Source organism: Priapulus caudatus, unplaced genomic scaffold, assembly GCF_000485595.1.
Source record: "Priapulus caudatus unplaced genomic scaffold, Priapulus_caudatus-5.0.1 Scaffold1169, whole genome shotgun sequence".
Classification (NCBI taxonomy): Eukaryota; Metazoa; Priapulida; class Priapulimorpha; order Priapulimorphida; family Priapulidae; genus Priapulus; species Priapulus caudatus.
In genome coordinates this window covers 40188-52923 of record NW_014578230.1, presented here as the reverse complement: position 1 = coordinate 52923, position 12736 = coordinate 40188, and the positions used below count along the sequence as shown (strand labels likewise).

Genomic DNA, 12736 nt, shown 5'->3' with positions numbered 1-12736 from the left:
CTACGATATGCGCGGGTGGTACATGCTCAGTGTATTTTTGTGTTCCAATCTTAAACGTGTGTGTCAAAAAGAGATCGAGGGTGGGAGAGGAGAGAGGACGACGACGTGAGGGGCTCGTGTGTCGTGCAACTTGGCTGTGTTCATTGCGTGTTTTAAAAAAAGGATCTCTCTCCATTCACCGGCGGATTAAAATTGTAACGATCAATCATTAGCCATATTTTAATGATTTCTGCATTCGTGTTGAGGGTGTCCCCCGCGATCGTCTAGCGTGTTCACAAGCTGCTTCACATCAATATTCCAGAATTCAACACGAAAGATGTCTGCGTGTTACTATTTATTTATAACGACAGTAATATGAGAGAGCAGCAGTAGTAGTAGCTAATAGTAGCAGCAGCAGCATAAGCAGCCCGTTGTCCGTTTAGTAGCAGGCAGCAGTACTAGCAAGTAGCAGTAGAGATTGCAGCTGCCAGTGTAGTCAGTTAGACAGCCAGTTTCATTAAGTACCGCCAGAGTAGCGTAGTAGCAGTAGTAGTAGCTAGAGTAGCAGTAGACTCGTAGTCAGTAGCGCAGTGAGCATACAAACAGCAGCAATAACAACGGAACAGCAAAAGTAGCAGCAGCAACAGCAGCAGTAAAGACACGCGAGTGAGCGAGTAACCTATTTCACCAACGTCACATCTGACTACACAGCGAATATAAGTTCCACTATTAATCTAATTACTATAATGTGAGTTTCGTCAGTGTGTGGTATCTATGGTTGTATCTTCCTGGATAAGGCGCGTGCGGCCAAACAGACCAAGCCGATCTGGCGATGCTCAATTTTCACAGGGCCGAGTCTCTTATACCCGGAGGGAGTGATTCGTAGTCTTTGAAAAAAAACCTCTGGACCAAACCGCACAGATCGCCCGAAGAATCCGTGAAAAACCCTCAATTTGTCAGCTTCACACATGTCAGCACTGACTTACCAGTGCGTGCCACACAGAGAAAAATCGATCACTTCATTCTGAACCGTATTGTGAAACCGAAAACCGATGCAGCCGAGCTAAACATGTAGCATCTTAGCCAGTTCAGGCGTTACGACGCATTGTTATCAACCAGGCTTTGGAAATGTAGAAGGCGCAACCCATTCTTTACATGCTGTTACGTGCGCGATAACGTGCCATACGTGGGTATGCCGTACAGTGGGGATGTGACGGTAAGGAGGACGAGCCTCACTCAGTTTCGAGATTGCCAGGAGATCGTTATTGATATTCTCAATAACCCATGAGAATAACGACGAAAAAACATAAGTGTGTGTTTTATCAAAGAAAGGTTTTCGCAACGATGGAAAGTGTACCATAGGTTTGCGTACATGCTGGTTATAAAATAACTATTTGTGCATGTTCCACCATGTTCTACTATTATGTTCATGTAGTCAAGTTTGGGCGTTGTGCTGTCATATAGATGTCATAGTGTAACAGTTTTTCCCATGTTGTATTATCTTATTAGACTGTATTTCATAAATATCATATATTGAGTATGTGCAGTGCAATGGTGTGTATTATGTCGCATTTTTACGGCATGTTGCCTGCATTTGTAGGATGATGGTCCCTATTAATTAACTTAGTAGTTATGAATTGTAGGGAGCAAAACGAGAGTTTTACCAAGCCGCCAGCGCGGTACGCCGCAGCTTAGAAATCTAAATATAGTTTGAGTTGCGGTAGTCATGTATGCTATCTTTCCGTATAGGCGGCTCAAAACGCGCCGCAAGCGATGCTGGATGCAATTTCTCAGGGCGCACTCTTCTTTATACCGGGGAGGCTTTCGCAGCTGTCCCGAACAACAACCTGTCAAACAGTCATATCTTCACTTCCATAATCAATCCTTTGTGCACAATCACCAACTCCGCTCAATCATTGCCTGCTGGGTATTGTGAAAATCCAAAGCCAATCACTCAATAATCTCCCAACACCTCAGTTCCTGCCCTTCTCTGACCAGCGAGGATGATAATTTCCATTTCCTACTCCTCACCTTGCTCGCCTCGCTATGTGAAACCAGAAGCCCAATACTCTAAACATCTAATCCACCCAGTCATAACCGCCAGTTTCAGCAGACAGCAGACATGTAGAAACCAGTGAGAGGTCTACGTACTTGCTCAGTGACTCTCACATATACCACTGGAGCTCTCTAGACGCGGTGCAGTGCTAAAACTACGCACGTTAGCCACGTTCTAGCACGTTAGGCACGCCTCAGCCTCCTCCTCGGCATCCGCAGATAAGCGTCCAGTGATCGTTTGTGCCCAATGTAAAATTCTGTCCATTAACTTTTCCAAATTTCTCGCACTCGCTCTGCGCCCTGCCCACTCATGTTTTATTACCGCGGGAGGTGTTACCTGTGTCCACTGCTCCCTAAACAACTCTGTCAATACGCTCTAACCCTCACCGGTTACACATTCCGTGAAAAACTTTCACTTAATCTCGTTCAAAATCTTTTCCACAATTCAACCAGCTCACTGCACAGGTGCTGCCGAACAGAGCAGAAAAACTAGATGATCCTACTCTCCTTGCCCTCCAACCTCTTATTGATTTCTCATCAGCCCTCGCTGGTTATTGTGGAAGTTCGAATTCACGACATCATACCTAAGAACCAGAGGCATAACCAGCGACCAGTTTTCAGAGTACTACTCACTCTGAGTCATAGTTTTTCAGTTTGCTGCGATAGTCCTCAGAATAGCATGTGTCCACCTCCTGTGCTCTATCCATTCCGAAACTTATGCTATGCATGTCTTTTCTGATTCAAATACCAAACTCTTCTTATTACCTTGATGCATAGCGTTGCTCGCCTTACACTTCACTAGGAACAATCATTTCAGTGCGCATACTCGGCACTCCCCAACTCTCGCTGTGCCTTGTCTCCATTACAGTCTCCTTCTTTATATTCTCAATTGGATATTTTTCTCATTATTTCCTCCCGCTTACAACGTACGATCTCCACTTAATTTGCTTGGCCTGCTCACCGTTGTGGTCATGCCCCTCTTCGAGCGCTCATAACAGCTCTCCGTACGTCAGCTACCCTCTTCACATAATTCTCCTTCAGAGAGTACCTTAGTCAAAATACCTCTGCTTTCACTCTCAAGAGGCTTCTCTTCACCCATTGTACATAAGTTTCCAACCCATCTCTACCGTAAGACTGTCTGTTACTCCCTTCATTAACCTTATTATCCAACTTTTCTTGGTTATTTTTCCTTACCCCATCACCTTTACTCATCTTCATATTTTCCTCAGGCGGCTCTAAGTTCGAAGGTCCTTCTCGTTGCGTGAGCGGCTTACCTCCTCATCGATCCAGGTACCCTGTTTTTCCTGCTCACCTCCTACAATACCGCGTATTGTCCCTTCTACCCTACCGTAACAGTTTTATTCCTCCATGCTTCTCATCTCTCTTCCACCTATATCTATAGCCACTCGTATTTGTCCTTCATCACTATTCGACTCCTATATCCTCGCACCGCAGCTCCCTTCTATCCCCCTCTGTCTCTCTCACAATCGTCATGATTGGCTCCTTCTCCCCTTTCCTCCTCTCTCGATTCTCTATTCATCTCCCAACCTTGTTTCCCCATCTCTACCCAGCTATTTTCTCCCATTTACTTTTCCGTCGCTTTCCTTACCTTGTATTCTTAAGTTAGTCACCACCAGGCTTCATCCGCATTCGCCTCCTCTCCTTTCTCCCCACAAGCGGCTCATCTCCCTTCTCCGGCCCGCCTCCTCCTCCACCAGCTCCCCTTCTCTCCTGCCTTCTCCCTTTCCTCTCTGTCTGTACCTCCAGTCGACCAGTGCCATGCTATGTGACCTCTCTCACTATCTCTTTATTTGGCTCTACCACGTTCTTGCCGCCATCCTCCGATTGCTCCACCTTTTGCTTTACCCTTTCGCTATCTGCTATGCTCTCTTCCTCTCACCTCCAGCTTCACTCGCCGCGTCCTTCTTCATCACTACCTTCTCCTGCTATCTCAACCCCCTCGCGCCCCCCTAACCTTCTCCGACCGAAGTCTCTGTCCGCCCTTGCCTCCTTCATCCAAATTCCTTTTCTCCTAGGGCCTCATCTCCTCTTATCCCCTGCCGTGTGCATCGTGCGACCATTCGCTAGCTTCGTGCGTCCCATACAAACATACACTTCTCCCTCAGCCAACATATCTCTCCCTGTTCACTACCCCTCTTCCTCCCCTCTGCTTCCAACAGCTAATCTCGAATTCCTCCCGTCTGCACACCACACTTCTAAACCCCTTCTCCCCTTCCCTTCCATATTCTCTTTCCACGGTGTAATCTTCACCACTTCCTTCTCACATGCTTCTTCCATGCATTTCGCATAGCCCATTATACCTCGAAATCATATGTATCCAGACGGCCGCCGTGCCGGTATTTGTCAGTCTAAGTCTCCATACACAGAGAAGGAAGACTCGCCGCACTTACTGTCACTGGCATTCCTTTCTGTAGGCGCAAGTGCTGTATTATGAAACCTAGATGCACCGGGAGCAACGCGAGTGCGATAAAAACAGAGCACAGCCAGTCTGAGGTTATCGGACTGCTGGTGCTGTGTTTTATCCAACAGGCTTCTGTTAATGACAAGCTGCAAAACTCCCCATTCGGTGCGACATGCTGTTACGTGCCGGCCTACCTAGTCTATACGCTTCGTGCCATATGACGCTTGCCATGCTCCGTAGAGCTCGAAGCGCGAAAACGTGATTTCACTTTGGCAGCTGCTCGAGCCCAAATCTCAAACAGTTTTGAGAGCCAGGAGCATGTGATTACACTAATAATTGTCCAATCCTCTCACGGAGAATTCTTAACGGACACGCTGCAAATAGATCAGATGTGTCTCATATCAAGACGCTCTCTCGCCAAAAACTGTGTGATATATACAGCTGCAACTCTATTCGGGAGACACATGCGCTGCTTCGGTACTAATACGACTTCGTTTGTTCTAATTAACTTCACTCTATTACTATTTCTTCTTTTGATATATTGTTGCAATTTTTGAGTGTGGTCTCGCTTTAATGTTGCGTGTGTTATCTTGTCATATGAATATTAATGATTTAGAATCGTTATTCAGTGAGATTTTTCACCCGCATTATGACCTATTATCTTATTTTGAGATTTCTTGAATAATCTCGTGTATTTGATTATAGATTGATTCATATTGGTTTAGTTTTTGATATCTGTATCTCTGTATTTTGACTTCTCGTTTTTTTGATTTTTGATTATTTGGTCGATTTTTTTTTTCGCAATATGTTTGATTATTATGTGGATTTATGTATATTTTGACTCTCATTATGAAGTTTATCTCAGATTTCTCTAGAATATATTTCGTTAGTTGAATTGCTTTAAAGCAGATTTTTTAGGCACTCTATATGACTATTGAGTTTTGATTTTGATTTTTGATCTTTTGGATTTTGATTTCTGATCTTTGATTTTTTTGATTTCGTTTTGAATTTGATTTTGAGGTTTACCAGGAAGTCATTTTTTTTTTATGCCTTATTATTATATCCCTATTATTTTCCAGTACGACCGAAGTAACTATACTCAACTTCCAGGTATTTCTTTTGGTAATATCTGACATCCGGTATACTCGTCTACGACTTGCCTCTCTGTCAAGGTCACTGTGTGGCCTAATCCCTCGCGCACCGGCTCAAGCCTCGCTCAACTCACAGACCAGTTACACAGAAAAATCGTCATCTGTACGGCAATTAGTGTAGTGTATACTGGAAATGTCACAATAGACAAATGATGTGAATTTTCTGGTTGGTGGAGGGCCCCCCAGAAGCTACCTCCTCACTCACTTACATCGCTCAAACAGAATGTGTATGATTTTGTTATTCCCACTCCCTCCTGCTGCACTGCCTCGCGCTCCTCAGTGCGTGTCACAGGATGATCTGAACAGTTCCTGTTAATGACGTTATAGATATACATATGCAATCATGTCTTTAGTAGAGAGCAAAATTTTTTACGAATGCTAAGGCAGCTTCGCGTATGCTGAACACTGTCCTAAACTATAGTGTGGTTAAAGTGGTCGATTGCAGCGCTGATATCTCGAGTCGACTGTACACTTACAGGGCCGCATGTAGGTAAAGTAAAATCTGTACGGACTCTCCGGCACACATACACCGAACTATGCACAAGATTTTCTGGGATTACATATATTGTGTTCTTGCCTCACTAGGTTCTCTCTTTCGATTAATGCAATGATGCTGCTCTGGCTGAGACGTGAGAGAACATTTTCCACCATGAAAAAGGGTGAGGCTAATCATGATTCTACCGGTGTATGTAGTTTATCGTGCTTTATCAACATAGTTGGCTGTCTCTTTAATAGACGGTGCTATAGCCAGTCAGGTCGAAGTGCAGATGTTTGTGTGATTCAACATATATACCGATACTACAAATCAATCGACTGTTCTGTGCTGTTACGTGTATGCTATGTAAAGATGGCTCGGGCTAACATTGTTGAATCTCTTTTCCATGCAGAGATATGCGTCGGCATAACTCCGTATCTCTAGTTCGATAAACTATTCGCAGACAATCCTTTTTAACAGGTTAAATAACTAACCGCATAATCCTTAATTCCTGGTTGGTGAGGTTGCATTATTCGGTTGCCATTTAACACAAGGTTTGACGAGTAGTTCTCGCATAGGTGTACGAAGCGAGATAGTTTTTAGACATATTGGCCATCAGCTGCAAGATAACTACCTAATCTCGGCATGTTAAATTCTTTTCACTCGTCTGTTATTCTTATGTCTTAGAGCGCTTTTATTCTCCTGCGCACAAAATATTGTGTTGAGTCCGCCGAAGATGCATATTTCGACTCACGGTGCTCTAACAAGTCATGACTATCTATATATATGTATATTAGTATACTATATAAGTTATACTAATTTGATATACTAAGGTGTTATATATTAACATAGTATATCGAAATCGGTCTATTACGTTATATCGTCCGCTTAAGATCATAAATCAGAGTACTATAAATTGACGGTTGTATCTATTATTATATATGAGCTAATTATGATGAGATAAGATATCTTAGTATTCGTCTTTCTTCAAGGCTATTCAATATACGCTGACTAATCCATTGAGATGTCCGGTGAGGCATTAGAACTCGCGTTCTGCCGTTGGAATCCCCATCGCCTGTGGCTGCCGGGTGGATAGACTTCCTATATCTCTGCTCAGGGTTGGCTTTGAGCTATAAAGCCTACACAGAGACATACGATGCTATAGTGATATGAATGTGTGTTCTTTCCGCTCAGTATTCGCTCTCATATAATTATGGTAATAAAAGAGGAGTCGGGTGGCTGCGCGTTAATTAGCTTTTTTTTTTTTTTCCTTGTTGGTTACCACAGCAGAGGATTTTTCAGGAACTGTTATTTTGCGCGTTTTCCAGTCCTAGTCGGGATGGGTGCGGGTGCAGGGCAGTGCAGTCAAGTTCCATCACTATCACTTAATATAGCCATTGGCCGAGCAAGATAGTCGGTCAGAATTGGCATGAACTGTCGGAAGGCTGCGTACGGAGTGTCAGAGTAAAATTACGACACATCTGAATGTGTAATTCCTTTTTCTTTGGTAATATCTTGACTTCCTTAATCGTACATTGCTCTGTCAAGGTCACTGTGTCTATCCGGTAAGACTAACTCCAAAATTAACGATGTACGAATTATATGTAATATGCACACATCGCATGTGCAATATTGTATATATACACTAAAACATGTGATCATGTAACCACATAACCTGTGCATGTACGGCTGTGTCCAACGATATATATATACATGCACATCTTGTGAGCACAACTCTTTACAAGTTTAGCAGCCCGCGTGCATTATTGTTGTCACCAGACTCATCACTTACACTTACAGGGCCGATAATTCCATAGAAATTTGGAACTGCAAAGAGAACATTTTCCACCATGAAAAGGTGAGGTATCATGCATCTAGGTGTATGTAGTTTAGTGTATCTAATAGTTGGTATAGTGTAATGCAGTCAGAGTGCAGATATTTGTGTCAACATTGCGTCTACAATTAACGTTTTGTGCTGTTACGTGTATGTGGAAATGCGTACCGTTGTATTTTTTTGCATATGCCCATACTCCTATCTTATTCGATAAATATTCGCAACAATCATTTTTAACAGTTTAAATAACTAACTAATCGTTAATTCCTTTTGCTGCATAAAAAGTTTGACGGTATTCTCGATAGTGAATCAAAGTTTTACTGCACAAGCTGCCACATAACTAACTAATGCATGTTAAATTCTTTTCACTTCGTCGATCGAGCCGCTACACGCATATCTGATTGCGCGAAATTCATTTTTCCGACGGTTCCCACGGTAACGAGATCGCGTCGCCGCGACAACGAGCAATGCGGATGCTCGCATGGTAAACTATTTGCTTTCCTACCGCAGACAATCCATGGAGATTCCGGGCGCTCCGTGGAATCCCTCGCCTGGCTCCGGGGAAGACTCTTCTCTGCAGGGTTGCATGGCGACCTCACAGAATACGATCTCAGTAGACTGCGGCCCAAGGTAGAGGCGTGGTAGCGCGGTGTGGTGGCGCGGTGGCGAGGCACGGAGGTTGAGGCGGAACCGCGTGACCGATTGCGTCCGGGGATTAAAAATTTACGCGCTAATCAAATCGAACGCTCGCCTCGATGACGGAGGCTCGCGTTTTTTCGCTTTGCCGCCGCGCCAGTTCGGATCTCGCGCGTTGGCTGAACGATTGAATGGGCCCACGATGATTTATCACGCGGACGGTCTTAGGATAGAATTGAGGTGGCTCTTAATGCAACCGAGATCAAAAAAAGAAAGATTTGTGCTGCGAGTTGTGTGTGGTGACTTGTTATTGTTAACAGTGTTCGATATTAAGGGCCCGCTCTCAACGTCAGTAGCAAATACTTGCCCACAAGAATTTCCTAATTAACTATGTAGAAAAAGCACCAAACATTCTGATTTGGTGAGTGAATTTGCTGCCTGAGTTTTTTTCCTCTGGCAGTAAGTACTTGCTTCCTGGCGAAAACGTTAATTTCTAACCGTGTATCGTGATATTGCATTACGTGACATCTTTATCATGTGGGTTTCTTTGCGAATTTACTGATGTGTGATATAATATTAATAGTGTCACACCTCGTTTAATGAAGTCTTGGTCAATTGAATTTTTGTTTCGCGTAGTTGGTATAGGCTGGCCACCGATATAGACTACATTAATCTCTCCTACTCTGTTACATTGTTAATTTGATTCTCTTCCTTATCGTTTCTCTGTGTGATGTGTGTTTGTCAGAATGCGGGAATGTGTTTGATATTTCAGACTACGTCGTTGGCATCTGGTGGAGCCATATGGTGCATGCAGCTAAACTGCGCCAAGGACTGCCTTGCCGTGAGTGCAACTAGAAATACACACTGTTTTCAAGCACTTCCATCTCTATCTACTGCATTATATATATATATATATACATATATATATGATATAATTATAGTCAAGAGCTAATAAATACCGAGGTATTTACCTAAATGTACCTAAGTTACCTAGGTAATTACCTAAGGTATTTAATTAGCTGCTTGATATATATATATATGTCGTATGTAATATATTGATTTGACTAGTAGGCACTATATATTATATACATGTGTGCGGCGTGTTGTGCGTGCATCTGCGTGCGTCGTGTGTGGTTTGTGTGCATGGTGTAGTTTGCGTGTGTGCGTCGCGTGTGTTGCGCTTAATTTTATCTTATAGAACCTATTGTTTTCATTTTATGGGCATCGGCAAATTCTAGGTTCTTATCAGTTCTTTATGAGTGTGTGTATTGTTGGGTTAACGTTGTGAGGTTTCGATAAAATTGACGTAGCGCTGTCAATACTCCTAATGTATTGCATATTACTATTACTTGAAAATAAATTTGGGGCTTCGTATACAAAGGACAATTAAATGTGTGTAGACAATGCATTTTCCCACTATCTCTGTAACCTCAAGCATCTTTGGAAAAAGGGAGCGAAACCTTATAAGCTGAAAAAAATCTCTGTATTTTGTTTATAGTTGTCTAAACTGCTCAGGGTTCTCGCCTACGTTGCGCAAACGGGGCGCACGCTCCGTTTGGGAAAACTCCCGCCGCTGTTCACATCGTTGCGCCCCGTTTAAAATTACCCTGCCACCCCGATTAAACTCCAGCACAATAAAAGCTTTGGCCAGCGCGGGAATCGATCGTCAAGAATTTAGGTACATTCGACCAGGATACCCGCGCGTGTAATTTTTAGTCGTACCACGCCATGCAGCTGCAGGATCAATACAACAGTCAATCTGTCCACACCCAAGCACTAACTGTACAGGCCGACTCGGCTATATCTTTATATACAAGAATCCCAAATACCGTGCTATGTGTGGTGGCGATTTTACGGCATTAATTAGTGGTACGGTAAAAAAACACGCCCCTAGTTCCCCCCCCCCCCTTCCCCCTTCCCTACCACCCTCCCCCTGTTTTATTTCTCATCCTGGGGAGAACCCTGCTGGGCTAACAAGTCACTTCTATAGTGTAAGAAAAATAAGGTGAACAGGCAGCTGGCTATGGCAATGGGTTAAATCTATTATGTCATTGTAAGTCAAGTTTAGCTATCAATCAATGGAGTGCACCTTGCTTATTGCATTCTATCGGGTAAATCATACAACTTTCTGTGTAGGTCATTGTTTAGTCTGTTACCGCTTCTGAGGAAGTAAATGTTGTTTTTTTTTTACCTATTCATCCCCCTGTCCCGCTCAGTACTGTGCGAATTGACTTGTGCTATTGGGCAGAATCCACACAGGCTCTTAATACATATTACCCAGCTTAATGTCCAAACGTAAAATGCAATACTCTGCTCGTAATATGTATATGCTGTCACTGCATTGCAGTGTAGGGATGCTAATACAACAGCTGCTGAGAAGAGGAGGTCGAGAAAGTTGTGGGAAGGATGAGGAAGCTGTGTGGAGGATGGGGAAGCTGTGTGGAGGATGAGGAAGCTGTGTGGAGGATGAGGAAGCTGTGTGGAGGATGAGGAAGCGGTGTGAAGGATGAGGAAGCTGTGTGGAGGATGAGGAAGCTGTGTGGAGGATGAGGAAGCTGTGGAAAGGATGAGGAAGCTGTGTGGAGGATGAGGAAGCTGTGTGGAGGATGGGGAAGCTGTGTGGAGAATGAGGAAGCTGTGGAAAGGATGAGGAAGCTGTGTGGAGGATGAGGAAGCTGTGTGAAGGATGGGGAAGCTGTGGGAAGATGAAGAAGATGTGGGAAGGATGAGGAGGAAGTGGGAAGGAGTGGAAGAGAGGTAGAGAGGATGGGCAAACTACAAAGGTGTGGAAGCTGCGTCTGAGACCCGTGGCCGTTGCCCGTGGCAATGGCATGCGTGGCATCCCTGGTGTATCGTGTCGCACACGCTTCTCATCTCCTGTTCATGATTCTATTGCTGTCAGCTGAGAGATCTGATGCTGCACCTACTGCAATCACTCGCAATAATGTTGGTGCTAGATGTACTGTATCGTAGCAATGCGTGGGTCAGACTCTAAGGTCTATGCTCACTAACCAAGGTTAGTGATAGTAGAGGGGGGAACGGGGGGGAGGGGGTACATTCCCACTTTCCCAGCAAAAAACACCCAATATCCCAGTTCCCAGTAAAATAAAATCCCAATTCCCAGTTCCCAGGAAATTATATAGACATGTTTCAGGAAATTCAGTAGTTTAGGTTTTCAAACACTACATAAATACTAATATTTACATACTATTATTTGTCTGGGCATAATCAAAAAAAAAAATAAAAATAAAAAAATAAAAATAAATATTAGCGCAGAAATTGAAATCCCGACGAATTGACAAAATTTTCCCAGAACCCAGACAATTTTAGAGGGTCTTTCCCACGTCCCGATGGACTTCTGTTCCCGAATCACGGAAAATTTATCTGACATTTCCCAGTTCCCAGCTAATTAAAATGGCTAATCCCGCGTCCCGAAAATACCCGTTCCCCCCCTCATAGTAGAGAATCGCTCATGAATCGTGGGAGGCTCAGTGTTGATGAAGACATGAAGGAATTAAAATAATATGTTTCTCTAATGTTACTCAAGTTTTACGTGCTTTGCAATGGGCATTTGTAATAGCATTAAATATATACTTTTTTCATGAAAAGAATTATAGTGCAGAATATACAATTTCATATATATATATACGTTGACTTTAAAAAAGACGTTAAAGCACTCGTGCATCTCGGTTAACCAGAAAAACTGCCATGATTAATTAAAAAAAATTGTGTCGGCTTTCATTTGTTGCTGTGTGGGTCTCGCGGGTGGTTGCTGTTTCTCCTGGTAGCAGCAGATGCAGCTCCTGCCACAATACACGATCCAATATGCTCTCGTTTTTATTTATTAATATATATATATATATATACAAAATCTTAATGCTGGGCCAAAAAATGTTTGTTTAGGTTTTCCCAGGAGTCCCGTAGCATCGTGGCAATACAGTTGATGTTGGTATAACAGCTAGTACTCTCCCTCTCTCTGATCGCACAGCTCATAGATCACCTTCACTCTGCTCGCATCGTTGAGACGAGTTCGCTTCATTTTTCCCGGTTTCGTTTCTGAGCCTGTAACAATTATCAGAAACCTTTATAAACGTCGAGTAATCGTCGATATAGATTATATATCAGGAGCTATACTTATAATAGCTTACTTATAATATACTATACTGTATATACTATATATTATA

The 12736-nt window shown here is 43.2% G+C and overlaps 1 protein-coding gene across 1 annotated transcript in view; it reads left to right on the top strand.

Moving 5' to 3' along the window:
- Positions 1-9811, top strand: part of LOC106815645 (cirhin-like) — a 24067-nt gene extending 14256 nt beyond the window's left edge. The window contains exons 3-6 of the mRNA XM_014820136.1: positions 7883-7940; positions 8427-8546; positions 9325-9393; positions 9791-9811. Coding sequence (XP_014675622.1) covers positions 7883-7940; positions 8427-8546; positions 9325-9393; positions 9791-9811 — 268 coding nt within the window. The remainder of the gene's footprint in view (positions 1-7882; positions 7941-8426; positions 8547-9324; positions 9394-9790) is intronic.
- Positions 9812-12736: the final 2925 nt, after the last annotated feature.